Source organism: Gallinula chloropus (assembly GCF_964237585.1).
Source record: "Gallinula chloropus genome assembly, chromosome: 5".
NCBI lineage: Eukaryota > Metazoa > Chordata > Aves > Gruiformes > Rallidae > Gallinula > Gallinula chloropus.
Genome location: NC_140090.1, coordinates 51,044 through 69,549, shown reverse-complemented (window position 1 = coordinate 69,549; position 18,506 = coordinate 51,044). Strand labels below are relative to the sequence as shown.

The following is an 18,506-nucleotide window of genomic DNA, read 5'->3' as shown; positions in this document are numbered from 1 at the left end:
GGGGCGCGCGGGGGGTGGGGTCACTGTCATGTGCGGGGATTCGAACACGGGGTGAGGTCGCCCATCCGGGCGCTGACCGAGCTGGTACCTGCTTAGCTTCCCGGACGGGGAAGCTGTGAGGTCACCGGACGCTCCCTCCCGGAGAGGCGCCGGTACCCCCCCCCCCCCCCGCGGGATCGCTCGGTGCTGCCGCCTTGCGGACACGCAGCGGTACTGCGCCCGGGTGGCGCAGCGCACGGAAGCCGCAGCGTTCCGAAAGTTCCCTCCCGGTGAGGCGGGGTTTCCTTCGCCCGTCGCGGGGTCGGCCGGGGCACTGTCAGGTCCGGGGAACCCTCGAAGGTGATGGGACTCCCTCGGGGGGGGTCAGATTTTGGGAGGAGGGGCGCACGTGGCGGGGGCACTGTTAGGTGCGGGGATTCGAAGACGGGGTGAGGTCGCCCATCCGGGCGCTGACCGAACTGGTCCCTGCTTAGCTTCCCGAACGGGGCAGCTGTGCTGTGTAGCCCCCCCCCAAGCTCGCGCCCCCAAACGGGGGCCCGGAAGCCCCCCGGCGGCCATTTTTCCGTCGGAGCCGCACGGAGATGGGCGCCGCCATGCTCGGCAGCCCCCCGGCCGCCTTTTAACCGCCGGAGCCGCACGGAGATGGGCGCCGCCATGCCCGGAAGCCCCCCGGCGGCCATTTTTCCGCCGTAGCCGCACGGAGATGGGCGCCGCCATGCCCGGAAGCCCCTCGGTCGCCATTTAACCGCCGGAGCCGTACGGAGATGGGCGCCGCCATGCCCGGAAGTCCTCCGGCGGCCATTTTTCCGCCGGAGCCGCACGGAGATGGGCGCCGCCATGCCCGTAAGCCCCTCGGTCGCCATTTAACCGCCGGAGCCGTACGGAGATGGGCGCCGCCATGCCCGGAAGTCCTCCGGCGGCCATTTTTCCGCCGGAGCCGCACTGGAATGTATCCCGGCATGCCCCGCTCCCTTGCGGGGGAGTATATCCCGGCATGCCCCGCTCCTTTCCGGGGCAGTATATCCCGGCATGCCCCGCTCCTTTCCGGGCAGTATAACCGCGGAGCTGCCACGAGGAGCCTGCCCGTGCTTTCCGGGGCGATGAGGGGGCCCGTCGGGATGCCGGCGCTCCCTCCCGGTGAGGCTCCGGTTCCGCCGCCCGTCGCGGGGTCGGCCGGGGCCGGGCGGTCGGCGGGTCGCGGCGCGAGTGGTCGCGGCGGGCCGGGGGTCGGTGCGGGGCGCGCGGGCGGCGAGGCGCCGCGCCTTCCACCCTCCCCCAGCCGCGGCCGGCCTTCTGCCGGCGCCGGTCCGTGCCGGGACGTGTCTCCGCGGCGTCCGGCGGGGTGTCTGGGCCGGGAGGGGGGGCTCCGCGCCGCGCGGGCAGTGCGCGGAGGGGGTCGCGGCGGGGGCTCGGGGGTGCGGCCGGGCCAGAGCTCCCGTTCCCCGAGCAGCCGGCACGGGAGACACGGGGCACCGAAGGGGCCGGCGGGGCGGGGCGCGACTGGACTCTTCCGGTCAGTCTGAGCGTGTCCGGGCCGCGGGGCTGGCAGGTTTGGGGGGATTTGGGGGTTTGCGTGGGTCTGTGTCTCTCTCTAGTTGCGGCTTGTGGGTTTTCTGTCTGGCGGGGCTGTTTTGGCAGAGGAGGGCTTAGGGCTTCTCTTGTGGCTGCTGTGGCGTTCAGTGGTTATCGGGGGTTCTTGTGGTGTCTGGGGTTTCCGGGTTTGCTGGTTTCTTCGGCTCGGTGGTTATTTTGCTCTGGTCTTTTGTTGGTTTTCTGGTTTGGGTTTCTTTTGTGGTTTTAATTGGGTTTTTGGGGGTTCCGTGGCTCGCAGGGTTTCTATAATTTTTTATGGTAAATGAAAATGGAGCACAGGTTCTGCTCTGCCTTTTGTTTCCTTGTCAGCCTTTGTTGCCCTTGTGAAATGTCCAAGCCCATTGGAGACATTACTGTTTGGCTTGCTATTTGAGCTTTCTTCTTGGATACCTTGTACCCATTAAGTCCCCAAAAGTTTAAGAGTTGGGTGGTTACCCATCCAGAACCTGTTGTCCTTCTTGTGAGTCTTGGTCCTTCCCAGCCCTCCACTGACCCCTGCCCTTTCTTACTACTCCTCTGATTTTTTTTTTTTTTTTCTTCCCCTTGCCTGTACTTCTCTATTCTACTGTCCTGCTCCCTTTTCTTCTCTCCCTTTCTCTTTCTTCATCTCCCTCTCCTTTTTCTTTTTCTCTCTGTGCTTTTTTCCTGCTTTCTCTTCCTCCTTTTTTCGTCTTCCATCTCTGTCCTGCAGGCCACTGCAGTTACTTTCCTTTTCCATCTCTTTGTCGTGATCTGCACCTGTCTTGTTTTCTCCAAAAATTTCTCTAGCCTGTTGTCTGGTGTTCTTTTTTTTTTTTTCATTCTATATCTCACTGTCCCAGGCAGCAAGCTGGCCCTTGAATATGCTTTATTCTCCATAAATGCAGGTGCTGTTGGCAGCAGTTCATGAAACGAGGGGCATCTCCAGCAGATCCTGCAGAAGACAGAGTTGCTGCCTGAGGAGAGCACGCCTCAAAGTGTGCATCGTCAGATTTGCGCTCGCTAGAGAGTATGGGACGAAGCTGGCATTGGCGTCCTGTCCAGCCAGTGTCAGGTGACACCCACTTTGCTGCGCACTGGTTACAGGAGGATCTAGAGTAATACAGATGTACTTCTCAGCGAAGGCAGCGAAGCAACACTTTCCTTTCAAACGGTGAGGCTGGTAAGGAAAGCGCAGTTTGTCTCTGACTGTCTCTATTCCCTTTGTCTCAGGGAGGCTGAATGAAAATGATGACTTCTTGACTGTGTTATCACACTGGGTGAGTAGGTGTGACATGCTGGAGCTGGATACTGAAGTTGAGTACGTGGTGGAATCGATGGGTCTGTGTTTTCTGCATGGAGAAGGTAACCTGTCATTCGTTTATTTTTCTCAAAATGAAGCAAAGGACTAGGGAAGGTGGGTTCTTCTTCACAGCGCAGATTTTGATGACATTGTTGGAGTAGAAATCCATCCAAGGGTGGTCCTAAAGTTGGCAACATCAGTAGCATAACAAGAGAGTCTCATGGTTCCACTGTAAAGTGGAAGTACAGAAAGCTGTTCAGCTTGCAGAGTGCAGGCCTGTGTGACCTGGGAATCTACTGATGGACTCTGCCTTATGAGGTGAGATATTTTCGATCGAGCAGGGGGAGTCATCGTGACTTAACAATGTGGTAGCTACACTTGTGATGGGCTCCTGCAGTTTTATCAGCTCTCGGACCCCGGAAGGCCTTCATCCTCCCTCCGTCTCTAGGATGAAAAGGCAAAAAATGCCATATTGTGAGGATGATTGAGTACAATTTTCTGCCGCTCCATAAATAACTTTGATACTTAGTATATGTTAGGAGTGCTTGTGGGAGCTTCAGCCTCTTCTCGAAGCAGTCCCGTCTGTCTAAAGCGCGTGCTTTTAAAAACATCTGTGTGTTACATACATTAGGAACTAAAACTGCAGCTTGATTTTCCTCCTCTAGGGCTGATTTTTCATAATTGCTTCACACCGGTAACAGAAACGGATAGGCCCTGTTTCGTCAGGGTCAGTCCTGACCTCGTTTAAATGCTGCTGCAAAGCTTCAGTGTTTCAGTTTGCAAGCTGTAAAAATACTTTGTTAAAGATAAGAGTGCTTCTTGGAACTTAAGTGGTAGAACCACCTTCTCAATGGTAGCTTTTGCTGGCTTGCTTTTGTGCAATGTACATCTTTGCCATTGTGATTTAGCGTGCCTGATTGGTTTAGCATACAGACATTGGCACCCGCTGAGTTGATAAACAGGTCTTTCTCACTGTGCCATTTTTCCACTTCCTTTAATTGTATCTTTTTCAGTCTGTAACCACAGTTAATGTCTTTTTTTTTTAAAAAAAGCACACTACAGCAGCTTGCTTTGTTCATGTGTTCAAAAGATGTTTGTGGTTGCTTTTCCCCCAGTTGTTGCTTGGTTTTTTTTCCTCTTTAAATGCTTTCTGAAAGGTAGAACTGCATTTCCTTGTAGGGTGCACTTAGACTTTTTCCACGTTATCGGAGTTGTAAGAACATGTCAGTTTCAACACAGAAAAAAGGTCCAGCTTTTGCCACGAGGCTTTTGCCATTAGGGTTTAGCCTAATGTTGCCGAGGAAGCTTTCTTTCTGCTTCCCTCTAAGCCTTACTGTAAAAAAGAAAAAAAGCTGTCATGGGAAAGCCGGTTAAATCGGGCTCGGACCCCAGATTGTCACCGGTTTAATGCAATGAAAGCGTCCTGACTGGACTGAAGCACCCTAAAACACTTTGCGTGCTGCAGCATAAGAATGCAGATGGCTTATCACGCAGTAACTTGGGGATCAGCACCGTTTGCTGCCACTGGCAGAGGCTTTTTTCTTATTCCTTCTGACTGACACGGCCATAGGAGGTGCCTGTTTTGTGGCAGTAGTGCAGCAGCACCATCTCTCGACCCTGCTGCCTCAGACATTGCTTAGCCTCACTGCATTTTGTTTCCTGGTTTTGCTCGGCAGGACAAGTCCTGTTTGGCTGTAATTGCAGGGTTAGAGTGTAATATGAGGAAAGGAGGGTGTTGGCTTAGGAATTTCTGTTCCGCTTGCCACAGTTTTGCCACCAGTATTGCAGTTGGCGAGGTGGCTGTCGGGCGTGGGAATCGCGGGGGTGAGTCTCAGTGTGGGGACAGGTTTGTTGCTGACGCTTCAGCTGTTGGGGTTTTTGAGTTGCTGATGTGTGTTTTCTCATTCTACAGAACCACCTTCATGTTGCGTTCCAGGGAGTGTACTGTGGATGTACAGGAAAGATCTTTCCTGGTGAGACTGTCTATAAGCACCGAAGATGTTCGCCAGCTCTGCGCTGAGAAGTTCGAGGTGGACAAGCCGGCAGAGTGCAGCCCGTTTCTTGTTGTCGACGACACCTGGCAGCAGCTGACGGAGCATACCTGCCCTCGGGAAATGAAGGCTGAGTTGCACAGCTGTCCCCAACCCCAGGTCTTCCACTTTGTCTACAAATGTGTTAACAGAGATCTGTGTGGTGCCATTTGTCACAATGATGACTCCACGTTTTAAAAGCAGCAGCTCGTCGTTGGATTTCTGTTCCTCTTGTTAACGGCTGAAAACATCTTTGTTGGCTGGCATTCCTTAGGAGCCGAGACTGGTCTTAAACCAGGATTGCCCAGTAAAAATCCCTTAGCCACATCAGGCATAGCTTAGAAAACCCCATGTAAATCGTGCCCAGGGCCGGTTATGCAGACTATTCCACCAGCGTGTTTGAGCGAACAGCCACAAGACTCTGCTGCAGCATATCATATCGTGGCCCTCGGCAGGTTGTCTGCTGTGGTGTGCAAATGTCTTATTTTTTTTTGCACCTGGCCTCTAGCCACATGTCATTTTGATTTATATATGTGTATGCTAGACAAGCATTGCAGTAAACTGGCTGGTGTTAGCTTGGGTTCGACTTGTCCCATTCAGGGCATCAGTTAACTCAGAATTACCTGGATGATTGATTGCATTCTTTCCTGTTTTTTTTTTTTGTTTTGTTTTGTTTTTAATTACAGAAAATTGTGGGGGTTTATTATAGACATCTTGCAGCAGTTGCAGGTAGGCTGTCAGGGTCGTCTTCTAAAAATATTTTTTCAGCTGTAAAGAATTCAGTAATTATGCATGTGATTTTAACATTCAATATACAAGAATAAGTCTCTTTCGGGTTTTGGCGTATTGCATTTAAGGTCTCTATGGTTTCTCCTCTTTTCCTGTTACAGGTGAGTTCTTGGGAGCTTGTGGTACCTGTAAGAAGGTCGTAGTATTGGCGCTGGTGATTTCATTGCCTTTATCTGAACTGGATGTACTGTTACCTGGGTTAGTGTTTCTATCCATTGGTTTAGACAGCCTTGTGGGTAGGAAGAGGAAGTTGAAAGAAAAGGATGTAGAGAAGGGGCAGAGAAAGAACGCAGAGAACCGAGTTTAGGATTAAAATGTGTTAGTCTGTCTGCTGGTGCAGGCTCCTCTCAGAAAATGAGCCAAGGAGGTTGGTAAGGTGTTTGTAGTTTTACTGATTTTTTTTTTTTTTTCCTGGTTTTTGTGGCTATAGGGGTTGGGTGGGTTGGTTTTTTTACAGGCTCTGGGATTTGTGGGGTTAGTGTGGGCTTGTGAGGTTTTTCTGTTGGTTTGTTTTTTTTAACTGGGGTTCTAAGGGGGGGTTTTGGTTCTCTGCCTTTTGAAGGCTTTGGGGTTCTGTGGGTTGCGGGTTTGGGGGAGGGCTAGGGGCTTCTGTGGTGTTTTGAGTTCCCGCAGCTTTTTCTTGTGGGGTCTGGGGTTTGTGTGTGTCTTTAATGGGGGTTTGTGGCTTCTTTGGTTTTTGGGCTTTGTGGGGGTTTCTAGTTTGTGGGAATTCTTTGGGTATTTTGGTTTGGTTTTTCTTAGGCTGAGAGGCTTTAGGAGGAAAGCCTGTTCTGAGCGTGGTGTTCTCCTTGTAACAGAAGCAGGGTCTCACTGTGGCATGCCAGCTGTCGTGGCTAACAAGGGAGCTTTTTTGTTTTGTGTTGTTATAAATATTACAAGAGTTCCACTTTGTAAAATGCTTTTGTGATGAGTTCAGGCTACGTCTTGCATCCATTGAAAGCAGTATTTACTGGGGCTGAGTCTTCCTGTTTGGAGCTGAGGAAGGAAGTATGGATTGAATAACAATGTATTGGTTTTTGACCTGCAGATGGGGGAAGAAAGTGAGGAAAGACTAACAGAAGAGCAGATTGAGTCACTTCTCCAGGCAGTCACCAGTCTTCTTCCAGGGGATCCAGAAGAACAGCCAAGAGACTTGGCAATGTTGGCTGAAGACGAAGGTGACCAAACCTTGGAGGCATCTCAGCCCAAAGCTGGCAACGGTTTCGACAGAGGAGAATCGGCTAACAATTTTCTGGGTTATACTTGGCAGCAGTTTACTGTTGTATTGGACATTGTTGTAAAATGCCTTAGAATTTTTATTATTCAGAGGTGATGAGGGAACCAGTTGTTTCCAAGAAAGCGTGGCCAAGGCCACTGTTGTTGTGGCATCTTTCCATCGATGGGGCTGGCAGCAGCTGAGTCAGGGCGGTTGGCTCTTTTTGGGGGACTATGGGGTCTTTACAGGGTCTCTTTTTGGTGGGGTCTAGGGCTTTTGGGGGGGGTTCTCTAAGGGGGGGGGTGTGGGGTTCTTTGAGGGGATCTTTATGGGGTCTCATTTTGGGGGGGATGTGAGGGGCTTGGGGGCGTCTTTAAGGAGTCTCAGGTTTTTTGGGGGGTGGTTAGGGTTCTTTATGGGGTCTGTTTGGGGGGTCTGGGTTTTTTGGGGGGGGCTCTTTGGGGAGTTGGGGGGCCCTAAGGGCCTTTTTAGGGGATCGTGGTGGGGCTCTTTGGGGGGGGGGGTGTCTCTGAGGGGTTCTGGGGGGGTCTCTCTAGGGTCTATTTTTGGGGTGTTGGGGGTTCCTTCGGGGGTCTTCTAGGGGGTCAGGGGCCAGGGTGGGGTTCGAGGGCTCTCAGAGGGGTCGCAGTAGGGTTGGGAGGGGGGTTGAATTCGCTGGAGGAGATGGGGGGTTGTTAATGAGCGCAGGTCAGCGGCAGACGGGTAATTAGTGGGGCAGGGGGAGCCGAAAAGGGCCGAGCAGAGGCGGAGAGATACGAGCAGAGGCGGAGAGATACGAGCAGAGGCGGAGAGATACGAGCACTGGCGGAAAGGCCCGAGCACTGGCGGAAAGGCCCGAGCGGGGATTCGAACACGGGGGTCCTCGGTGCTGCCGCCTTGCGGACACGCAGCGGTACTGCGCCCGGGTGGCGCAGCGCACGGAAGCCGCCGCGTTCTGCTGCCTCCGTGCACACTCGCCGCGTTCCTGCGCGGGTGCGCGCAGAGCCCGCTGCGTGCGGACTGCGGCCGGGCGGCGCAGCGCGAGCGGCAGGGCGCTTTAACGAGGGACGCCGCCATTGCGGGGCGGCCGCTCCCTCCCGGTGAGGGGGGGGGTTCCGCCGCCCGTCGCGGGGTCGGCCGGGGCACTGTCAGGTCCGGGGAACCCCCGAAGGCGATGGGACTCCCTCGGGGGGGCAGATTTTGGGAGGGGGCGCGCGGGGGGTGGGGTCACTGTCATGTGCGGGGATTCGAACACGGGGTGAGGTCGCCCATCCGGGCGCTGACCGAGCTGGTACCTGCTTAGCTTCCCGGACGGGGAAGCTGTGAGGTCACCGGACGCTCCCTCCCGGAGAGGCGCCGGTACCCCCCCCCCCCCTCGCGGGATCGCTCGGTGCTGCCGCCTTGCGGACACGCAGCGGTACTGCGCCCGGGTGGCGCAGCGCACGGAAGCCGCAGCGTTCCGAAAGTTCCCTCCCGGTGAGGCGGGGTTTCCTTCGCCCGTCGCGGGGTCGGCCGGGGCACTGTCAGGTCCGGGGAACCCTCGAAGGTGATGGGACTCCCTCGGGGGGGGTCAGATTTTGGGAGGAGGGGCGCACGTGGCGGGGGCACTGTTAGGTGCGGGGATTCGAAGACGGGGTGAGGTCGCCCATCCGGGCGCTGACCGAACTGGTCCCTGCTTAGCTTCCCGAACGGGGCAGCTGTGCTGTGTAGCCCCCCCCCAAGCTCGCGCCCCCAAACGGGGGCCCGGAAGCCCCCCGGCGGCCATTTTTCCGTCGGAGCCGCACGGAGATGGGCGCCGCCATGCTCGGCAGCCCCCCGGCCGCCTTTTAACCGCCGGAGCCGCACGGAGATGGGCGCCGCCATGCCCGGAAGCCCCCCGGCGGCCATTTTTCCGCCGTAGCCGCACGGAGATGGGCGCCGCCATGCCCGGAAGCCCCTCGGTCGCCATTTAACCGCCGGAGCCGTACGGAGATGGGCGCCGCCATGCCCGGAAGTCCTCCGGCGGCCATTTTTTCGCCGGAGCCGCACGGAGATGGGCGCCGCCATGCCCGTAAGCCCCTCGGTCGCCATTTAACCGCCGGAGCCGTACGGAGATGGGCGCCGCCATGCCCGGAAGTCCTCCGGCGGCCATTTTTCCGCCGGAGCCGCACTGGAATGTATCCCGGCATGCCCCGCTCCCTTGCGGGGGAGTATATCCCGGCATGCCCCGCTCCTTTCCGGGGCAGTATATCCCGGCATGCCCCGCTCCTTTCCGGGCAGTATAACCGCGGAGCTGCCACGAGGAGCCTGCCCGTGCTTTCCGGGGCGATGAGGGGGCCCGTCGGGATGCCGGCGCTCCCTCCCGGTGAGGCTCCGGTTCCGCCGCCCGTCGCGGGGTCGGCCGGGGCCGGGCGGTCGGCGGGTCGCGGCGCGAGTGGTCGCGGCGGGCCGGGGGTCGGTGCGGGGCGCGCGGGCGGCGAGGCGCCGCGCCTTCCACCCCCCCCCAGCCGCGGCCGGCCTTCTGCCGGCGCCGGTCCGTGCCGGGACGTGTCTCCGCGGCGTCCGGCGGGGTGTCTGGGCCGGGAGGGGGGGGCTCCGCGCCGCGCGGGCAGTGCGCGGAGGGGGTCGCGGCGGGGGCTCGGGGGTGCGGCCGGGCCAGAGCTCCCGTTCCCCGAGCAGCCGGCACGGGAGACACGGGGCACCGAAGGGGCCGGCGGGGCGGGGCGCGACTGGACTCTTCCGGTCAGTCTGAGCGTGTCCGGGCCGCGGGGCTGGCAGGTTTGGGGGGATTTGGGGGTTTGCGTGGGTCTGTGTCTCTCTCTAGTTGCGGCTTGTGGGTTTTCTGTCTGGCGGGGCTGTTTTGGCAGAGGAGGGCTTAGGGCTTCTCTTGTGGCTGCTGTGGCGTTCAGTGGTTATCGGGGGTTCTTGTGGTGTCTGGGGTTTCCGGGTTTGCTGGTTTCTTCGGCTCGGTGGTTATTTTGCTCTGGTCTTTTGTTGGTTTTCTGGTTTGGGTTTCTTTTGTGGTTTTAATTGGGTTTTTGGGGGTTCCGTGGCTCGCAGGGTTTCTATAATTTTTTATGGTAAATGAAAATGGAGCACAGGTTCTGCTCTGCCTTTTGTTTCCTTGTCAGCCTTTGTTGCCCTTGTGAAATGTCCAAGCCCATTGGAGACATTACTGTTTGGCTTGCTATTTGAGCTTTCTTCTTGGATACCTTGTACCCATTAAGTCCCCAAAAGTTTAAGAGTTGGGTGGTTACCCATCCAGAACCTGTTGTCCTTCTTGTGAGTCTTGGTCCTTCCCAGCCCTCCACTGACCCCTGCCCTTTCTTACTACTCCTCTGATTTTTTTTTTTTTTTCTTCCCCTTGCCTGTACTTCTCTATTCTACTGTCCTGCTCCCTTTTCTTCTCTCCCTTTCTCTTTCTTCATCTCCCTCTCCTTTTTCTTTTTCTCTCTGTGCTTTTTTCCTGCTTTCTCTTCCTCCTTTTTTCGTCTTCCATCTCTGTCCTGCAGGCCACTGCAGTTACTTTCCTTTTCCATCTCTTTGTCGTGATCTGCACCTGTCTTGTTTTCTCCAAAAATTTCTCTAGCCTGTTGTCTGGTGTTCTTTTTTTTTTTTTCATTCTATATCTCACTGTCCCAGGCAGCAAGCTGACCCTTGAATATGCTTTATTCTCCATAAATGCAGGTGCTGTTGGCAGCAGTTCATGAAACGAGGGGCATCTCCAGCAGATCCTGCAGAAGACAGAGTTGCTGCCTGAGGAGAGCACGCCTCAAAGTGTGCATCGTCAGATTTGCGCTCGCTAGAGAGTATGGGACGAAGCTGGCATTGGCGTCCTGTCCAGCCAGTGTCAGGTGACACCCACTTTGCTGCGCACTGGTTACAGGAGGATCTAGAGTAATACAGATGTACTTCTCAGCGAAGGCAGCGAAGCAACACTTTCCTTTCAAACGGTGAGGCTGGTAAGGAAAGCGCAGTTTGTCTCTGACTGTCTCTATTCCCTTTGTCTCAGGGAGGCTGAATGAAAATGATGACTTCTTGACTGTGTTATCACACTGGGTGAGTAGGTGTGACATGCTGGAGCTGGATACTGAAGTTGAGTACGTGGTGGAATCGATGGGTCTGTGTTTTCTGCATGGAGAAGGTAACCTGTCATTCGTTTATTTTTCTCAAAATGAAGCAAAGGACTAGGGAAGGTGGGTTCTTCTTCACAGCGCAGATTTTGATGACATTGTTGGAGTAGAAATCCATCCAAGGGTGGTCCTAAAGTTGGCAACATCAGTAGCATAACAAGAGAGTCTCATGGTTCCACTGTAAAGTGGAAGTACAGAAAGCTGTTCAGCTTGCAGAGTGCAGGCCTGTGTGACCTGGGAATCTACTGATGGACTCTGCCTTATGAGGTGAGATATTTTCGATCGAGCAGGGGGAGTCATCGTGACTTAACAATGTGGTAGCTACACTTGTGATGGGCTCCTGCAGTTTTATCAGCTCTCGGACCCCGGAAGGCCTTCATCCTCCCTCCGTCTCTAGGATGAAAAGGCAAAAAATGCCATATTGTGAGGATGATTGAGTACAATTTTCTGCCGCTCCATAAATAACTTTGATACTTAGTATATGTTAGGAGTGCTTGTGGGAGCTTCAGCCTCTTCTCGAAGCAGTCCCGTCTGTCTAAAGCGCGTGCTTTTAAAAACATCTGTGTGTTACATACATTAGGAACTAAAACTGCAGCTTGATTTTCCTCCTCTAGGGCTGATTTTTCATAATTGCTTCACACCGGTAACAGAAAGGGATAGGCCCTGTTTCGTCAGGGTCAGTCCTGACCTCGTTTAAATGCTGCTGCAAAGCTTCAGTGTTTCAGTTTGCAAGCTGTAAAAATACTTTGTTAAAGATAAGAGTGCTTCTTGGAACTTAAGTGGTAGAACCACCTTCTCAATGGTAGCTTTTGCTGGCTTGCTTTTGTGCAATGTACATCTTTGCCATTGTGATTTAGCGTGCCTGATTGGTTTAGCATACAGACATTGGCACCCGCTGAGTTGATAAACAGGTCTTTCTCACTGTGCCATTTTTCCACTTCCTTTAATTGTATCTTTTTCAGTCTGTAACCACAGTTAATGTCTTTTTTTTTTTAAAAAAAGCACACTACAGCAGCTTGCTTTGTTCATGTGTTCAAAAGATGTTTGTGGTTGCTTTTCCCCCAGTTGTTGCTTGGTTTTTTTTCCTCTTTAAATGCTTTCTGAAAGGTAGAACTGCATTTCCTTGTAGGGTGCACTTAGACTTTTTCCACGTTATCGGAGTTGTAAGAACATGTCAGTTTCAACACAGAAAAAAGGTCCAGCTTTTGCCACGAGGCTTTTGCCATTAGGGTTTAGCCTAATGTTGCCGAGGAAGCTTTCTTTCTGCTTCCCTCTAAGCCTTACTGTAAAAAAGAAAAAAAGCTGTCATGGGAAAGCCGGTTAAATCGGGCTCGGACCCCAGATTGTCACCGGTTTAATGCAATGAAAGCGTCCTGACTGGACTGAAGCACCCTAAAACACTTTGCGTGCTGCAGCATAAGAATGCAGATGGCTTATCACGCAGTAACTTGGGGATCAGCACCGTTTGCTGCCACTGGCAGAGGCTTTTTTCTTATTCCTTCTGACTGACACGGCCATAGGAGGTGCCTGTTTTGTGGCAGTAGTGCAGCAGCACCATCTCTCGACCCTGCTGCCTCAGACATTGCTTAGCCTCACTGCATTTTGTTTCCTGGTTTTGCTCGGCAGGACAAGTCCTGTTTGGCTGTAATTGCAGGGTTAGAGTGTAATATGAGGAAAGGAGGGTGTTGGCTTAGGAATTTCTGTTCCGCTTGCCACAGTTTTGCCACCAGTATTGCAGTTGGCGAGGTGGCTGTCGGGCGTGGGAATCGCGGGGGTGAGTCTCAGTGTGGGGACAGGTTTGTTGCTGACGCTTCAGCTGTTGGGGTTTTTGAGTTGCTGATGTGTGTTTTCTCATTCTACAGAACCACCTTCATGTTGCGTTCCAGGGAGTGTACTGTGGATGTACAGGAAAGATCTTTCCTGGTGAGACTGTCTATAAGCACCGAAGATGTTCGCCAGCTCTGCGCTGAGAAGTTCGAGGTGGACAAGCCGGCAGAGTGCAGCCCGTTTCTTGTTGTCGACGACACCTGGCAGCAGCTGACGGAGCATACCTGCCCTCGGGAAATGAAGGCTGAGTTGCACAGCTGTCCCCAACCCCAGGTCTTCCACTTTGTCTACAAATGTGTTAACAGAGATCTGTGTGGTGCCATTTGTCACAATGATGACTCCACGTTTTAAAAGCAGCAGCTCGTCGTTGGATTTCTGTTCCTCTTGTTAACGGCTGAAAACATCTTTGTTGGCTGGCATTCCTTAGGAGCCGAGACTGGTCTTAAACCAGGATTGCCCAGTAAAAATCCCTTAGCCACATCAGGCATAGCTTAGAAAACCCCATGTAAATCGTGCCCAGGGCCGGTTATGCAGACTATTCCACCAGCGTGTTTGAGCGAACAGCCACAAGACTCTGCTGCAGCATATCATATCGTGGCCCTCGGCAGGTTGTCTGCTGTGGTGTGCAAATGTCTTATTTTTTTTTGCACCTGGCCTCTAGCCACATGTCATTTTGATTTATATATGTGTATGCTAGACAAGCATTGCAGTAAACTGGCTGGTGTTAGCTTGGGTTCGACTTGTCCCATTCAGGGCATCAGTTAACTCAGAATTACCTGGATGATTGATTGCATTCTTTCCTGTTTTTTTTTTTTGTTTTGTTTTGTTTTTAATTACAGAAAATTGTGGGGGTTTATTATAGACATCTTGCAGCAGTTGCAGGTAGGCTGTCAGGGTCGTCTTCTAAAAATATTTTTTCAGCTGTAAAGAATTCAGTAATTATGCATGTGATTTTAACATTCAATATACAAGAATAAGTCTCTTTCGGGTTTTGGCGTATTGCATTTAAGGTCTCTATGGTTTCTCCTCTTTTCCTGTTACAGGTGAGTTCTTGGGAGCTTGTGGTACCTGTAAGAAGGTCGTAGTATTGGCGCTGGTGATTTCATTGCCTTTATCTGAACTGGATGTACTGTTACCTGGGTTAGTGTTTCTATCCATTGGTTTAGACAGCCTTGTGGGTAGGAAGAGGAAGTTGAAAGAAAAGGATGTAGAGAAGGGGCAGAGAAAGAACGCAGAGAACCGAGTTTAGGATTAAAATGTGTTAGTCTGTCTGCTGGTGCAGGCTCCTCTCAGAAAATGAGCCAAGGAGGTTGGTAAGGTGTTTGTAGTTTTACTGATTTTTTTTTTTTTTTCCTGGTTTTTGTGGCTATAGGGGTTGGGTGGGTTGGTTTTTTTACAGGCTCTGGGATTTGTGGGGTTAGTGTGGGCTTGTGAGGTTTTTCTGTTGGTTTGTTTTTTTTAACTGGGGTTCTAAGGGGGGGTTTTGGTTCTCTGCCTTTTGAAGGCTTTGGGGTTCTGTGGGTTGCGGGTTTGGGGGAGGGCTAGGGGCTTCTGTGGTGTTTTGAGTTCCCGCAGCTTTTTCTTGTGGGGTCTGGGGTTTGTGTGTGTCTTTAATGGGGGTTTGTGGCTTCTTTGGTTTTTGGGCTTTGTGGGGGTTTCTAGTTTGTGGGAATTCTTTGGGTATTTTGGTTTGGTTTTTCTTAGGCTGAGAGGCTTTAGGAGGAAAGCCTGTTCTGAGCGTGGTGTTCTCCTTGTAACAGAAGCAGGGTCTCACTGTGGCATGCCAGCTGTCGTGGCTAACAAGGGAGCTTTTTTGTTTTGTGTTGTTATAAATATTACAAGAGTTCCACTTTGTAAAATGCTTTTGTGATGAGTTCAGGCTACGTCTTGCATCCATTGAAAGCAGTATTTACTGGGGCTGAGTCTTCCTGTTTGGAGCTGAGGAAGGAAGTATGGATTGAATAACAATGTATTGGTTTTTGACCTGCAGATGGGGGAAGAAAGTGAGGAAAGACTAACAGAAGAGCAGATTGAGTCACTTCTCCAGGCAGTCACCAGTCTTCTTCCAGGGGATCCAGAAGAACAGCCAAGAGACTTGGCAATGTTGGCTGAAGACGAAGGTGACCAAACCTTGGAGGCATCTCAGCCCAAAGCTGGCAACGGTTTCGACAGAGGAGAATCGGCTAACAATTTTCTGGGTTATACTTGGCAGCAGTTTACTGTTGTATTGGACATTGTTGTAAAATGCCTTAGAATTTTTATTATTCAGAGGTGATGAGGGAACCAGTTGTTTCCAAGAAAGCGTGGCCAAGGCCACTGTTGTTGTGGCATCTTTCCATCGATGGGGCTGGCAGCAGCTGAGTCAGGGCGGTTGGCTCTTTTTGGGGGACTATGGGGTCTTTACAGGGTCTCTTTTTGGTGGGGTCTAGGGCTTTTGGGGGGGGTTCTCTAAGGGGGGGGGTGTGGGGTTCTTTGAGGGGATCTTTATGGGGTCTCATTTTGGGGGGGATGTGAGGGGCTTGGGGGCGTCTTTAAGGAGTCTCAGGTTTTTTGGGGGGTGGTTAGGGTTCTTTATGGGGTCTGTTTGGGGGGTCTGGGTTTTTTGGGGGGGGCTCTTTGGGGAGTTGGGGGGCCCTAAGGGCCTTTTTAGGGGATCGTGGTGGGGCTCTTTGGGGGGGGGGGTGTCTCTGAGGGGTTCTGGGGGGGTCTCTCTAGGGTCTATTTTTGGGGTGTTGGGGGTTCCTTCGGGGGTCTTCTAGGGGGTCAGGGGCCAGGGTGGGGTTCGAGGGCTCTCAGAGGGGTCGCAGTAGGGTTGGGAGGGGGGTTGAATTCGCTGGAGGAGATGGGGGGTTGTTAATGAGCGCAGGTCAGCGGCAGACGGGTAATTAGTGGGGCAGGGGGAGCCGAAAAGGGCCGAGCAGAGGCGGAGAGATACGAGCAGAGGCGGAGAGATACGAGCAGAGGCGGAGAGATACGAGCACTGGCGGAAAGGCCCGAGCACTGGCGGAAAGGCCCGAGCGGGGATTCGAACACGGGGGTCCTCGGTGCTGCCGCCTTGCGGACACGCAGCGGTACTGCGCCCGGGTGGCGCAGCGCACGGAAGCCGCCGCGTTCTGCTGCCTCCGTGCACACTCGCCGCGTTCCTGCGCGGGTGCGCGCAGAGCCCGCTGCGTGCGGACTGCGGCCGGGCGGCGCAGCGCGAGCGGCAGGGCGCTTTAACGAGGGACGCCGCCATTGCGGGGCGGCCGCTCCCTCCCGGTGAGGGGGGGGGTTCCGCCGCCCGTCGCGGGGTCGGCCGGGGCACTGTCAGGTCCGGGGAACCCCCGAAGGCGATGGGACTCCCTCGGGGGGGCAGATTTTGGGAGGGGGCGCGCGGGGGGTGGGGTCACTGTCATGTGCGGGGATTCGAACACGGGGTGAGGTCGCCCATCCGGGCGCTGACCGAGCTGGTACCTGCTTAGCTTCCCGGACGGGGAAGCTGTGAGGTCACCGGACGCTCCCTCCCGGAGAGGCGCCGGTACCACCCCCCCCTCGCGGGATCGCTCGGTGCTGCCGCCTTGCGGACACGCCGCGGTACTGCGCCCGGGTGGCGCAGCGCACGGAAGCCGCAGCGTTCCGAAAGTTCCCTCCCGGTGAGGCGGGGTTTCCTTCGCCCGTCGCGGGGTCGGCCGGGGCACTGTCAGGTCCGGGGAACCCTCGAAGGTGATGGGACTCCCTCGGGGGGGGTCAGATTTTGGGAGGAGGGGCGCACGTGGCGGGGGCACTGTTAGGTGCGGGGATTCGAAGACGGGGTAAGGTCGCCCATCCGGGCGCTGACCGAACTGGTCCCTGCTTAGCTTCCCGAACGGGGCAGCTGTGCTGTGTAGCCCCCCCCCAAGCTCGCGCCCCCAAACGGGGGCCCGGAAGCCCCCCGGCGGCCATTTTTCCGTCGGAGCCGCACGGAGATGGGCGCCGCCATGCTCGGCAGCCCCCCGGCCGCCTTTTAACCGCCGGAGCCGCACGGAGATGGGCGCCGCCATGCCCGGAAGCCCCCCGGCGGCCATTTTTCCGCCGTAGCCGCACGGAGATGGGCGCCGCCATGCCCGGAAGCACCCCGGCCGCCTTTTAACCGCCGCAGCCGCATGGAGATGGGCGCCGCCATGCCCGGAAGCCCCCCGGCGGCCATTTTTCCGCCGGAGCCGCACGGAGATGGGCGCCGCCATGCCCGGAAGTTCCCCGGCGGCCATTTTTCCGTGGGAGCCGCACGGAGATGGGCGCCGCCATTCCCGGAAGTCCCCTCGGTCGCCATTTTTCCGCCGGAGCCGCACGGAGATGGGCGCCGCCATGCCCGGAAGCCCCCCGGCGGCCATTTTTTCGTGGGAGCCGCACGGAGATGGGCGCCGCCATTCCCGGAAGTCCCCTCGGTCGCCATTTTTCCGCCGGAGCCGCACGGAGATGGGCACCGCCATGCCCGGAAGCCATTTTTCCGCCGGAGCCGCACGGAGATGGGCACCGCCAAGCCCGGAATTCCCCCGGCTGCCATTTTTCCGCCGGAGGCGCACGGACATGGGCGCCGCCATGCCCGGAAGCCCACCGGCGGCCATTTTGACGCCGGAGACGCACGGAGATGGGCCCCGCCATGCCCGGAAGCCCCCCGGCGGCCATTTAACCGCCGGAGCCGCACGGAGATGGGCGCCGCCATGCCCGGAAGCCCCCCGGCGGCCATTTAACCGCCGGAGCCGCACGGAGATGGGCGCCGCCATGCCCGGAAGCCCCCCGGCGGCCATTTTTCCGCCGGAGCCGCACGGAGATGGGCGCCGCCATGCCCGGAAGCCCCCCGGCGGCCATTTTTTCTGCCGGAGCCGCACGGAGATGGGCGCCGCCATGCCCGGAAGCCATTTTTACGCCGGAGCCGCACGGAGATGGGCGCCGCCAAGCCCGGAAGCCCCACGGCGGCCATATTTCCGCCGGAGCCGCACGGAGATGGGCGCCGCCATGCCCGGAAGTCCCCCGGCGGCCATATTTCCACCGGAGCCGCACGGAGATGGGCGCCGCCATGACCGGAAGTCCCACGGCGGCCATTTAACCGCCGGAGCCGCACGGAGATGGGCGCCGCCATTCCCGGAAGTCCCCCGGCGGCCATTTAACCGCCGGAGCCGCACGGAGATGGGCGCCGCCATGCCCGGAAGTCCCCCGGCGGCCATTTAACCGCCGGAGCCTCACGGAGATGGGCGCCGCCATGCCCGGAAGCCATTTTTACGCCGGAGGCGCACGGAGATGGGCGCCGCCAAGCCCGGAAGCCCCACGGCGGCCATATTTCCGCCGCAGCCGCACGGAGATGGGCGCCGCCATGCCCGGAAGTCCCCCGGCGGCCATTTTTGCGCCGCAGCCGCACGGAGATGGGCGCCGCCATTCCCGGAAGCCCCCCGGCGGCCATTTTTCCGCCGGAGCCGCACGGAGATGGGCGCCGCCATTCCCGGAAGTCCCCCGGCGGCCATTTTTCCGCCGGAGCCTCACGGAGATGGGCGCCGCCATTCCCGGAAGTCCCCCGGCGGCCATTTAACCGCCGAAGCCTCACGGAGATGGGCGCCGCCATGCCCGGAAGCCCCCCGGCGGCCATTTTTCCGCCGGAGCCGCACGGAGATGGGCGCCGCCATGCCCGGAAGTTCCCCGGCGGCCATTTTTCCGCCGCAGCCGCA

The 18,506-nt window shown here is 56.0% G+C and overlaps 2 protein-coding genes across 6 annotated transcripts; both read left to right on the top strand.

Annotated features, from left to right (window-relative positions):
* The first annotated feature begins 2,154 nt into the window (after positions 1-2,154).
* Positions 2,155-7,047, top strand: LOC311192027 (uncharacterized protein). Of its 3 annotated transcripts, none has more exons than XR_014617318.1 (5): positions 2,155-2,916; positions 4,767-5,004; positions 5,571-5,613; positions 5,775-5,871; positions 6,722-7,047. XR_014617318.1 is itself a non-coding variant. In XM_084264407.1 (5 exons), exons 1-5 carry the CDS (start codon positions 2,679-2,681, stop codon positions 6,747-6,749), a joined length of 453 nt encoding a protein of 150 aa, XP_084120533.1. In that variant the 5' UTR covers positions 2,156-2,678; the 3' UTR covers positions 6,750-7,047. The 3 variants fall into 3 exon arrangements, 1 of the variants encoding a protein (XP_084120533.1); XM_084264407.1 differs by having other exon boundaries at positions 2,156-2,725; XR_014617317.1 differs by lacking the exon at positions 5,571-5,613.
* Positions 7,048-10,624: 3,577 nt separating this feature from the next.
* On the top strand, positions 10,625-15,144 carry LOC311193068 (uncharacterized protein). 3 transcript variants are annotated; one of them, XR_014617367.1, is made up of 5 exons: positions 10,625-11,012; positions 12,864-13,101; positions 13,668-13,710; positions 13,872-13,968; positions 14,819-15,144. XR_014617367.1 is itself a non-coding variant. In XM_084265792.1 (5 exons), the coding sequence occupies exons 1-5, from the start codon at positions 10,775-10,777 to the stop codon at positions 14,844-14,846; spliced, it is 453 nt and encodes a 150-aa protein (XP_084121918.1). In that variant the 5' UTR covers positions 10,630-10,774; the 3' UTR covers positions 14,847-15,144. The 3 variants fall into 3 exon arrangements, 1 of the variants encoding a protein (XP_084121918.1); XM_084265792.1 differs by having other exon boundaries at positions 10,630-10,821; XR_014617366.1 differs by lacking the exon at positions 13,668-13,710.
* The last annotated feature ends 3,362 nt before the right edge of the window (positions 15,145-18,506 follow it).

Excerpts from the sequence above, each read along its gene's own strand:
- LOC311192027 (XM_084264407.1), top strand. The coding sequence starts at position 2,679 with ATGTACTTCTCAGCGAAGGCAGCGAAGCAACACTTTCCTTTCAAACG. Across the intron at positions 5,005-5,570 it reads ACAGCTGTCCCCAACCCCAG|AAAATTGTGGGGGTTTATTA; the intron begins GTCTTCCACTTT and ends TTTTAATTACAG. Across the intron at positions 5,614-5,774 it reads ACATCTTGCAGCAGTTGCAG|GTGAGTTCTTGGGAGCTTGT; the intron begins GTAGGCTGTCAG and ends TTCCTGTTACAG.
- LOC311193068 (XM_084265792.1), top strand. The coding sequence starts at position 10,775 with ATGTACTTCTCAGCGAAGGCAGCGAAGCAACACTTTCCTTTCAAACG. Across the intron at positions 13,102-13,667 it reads ACAGCTGTCCCCAACCCCAG|AAAATTGTGGGGGTTTATTA; the intron begins GTCTTCCACTTT and ends TTTTAATTACAG. Across the intron at positions 13,711-13,871 it reads ACATCTTGCAGCAGTTGCAG|GTGAGTTCTTGGGAGCTTGT; the intron begins GTAGGCTGTCAG and ends TTCCTGTTACAG.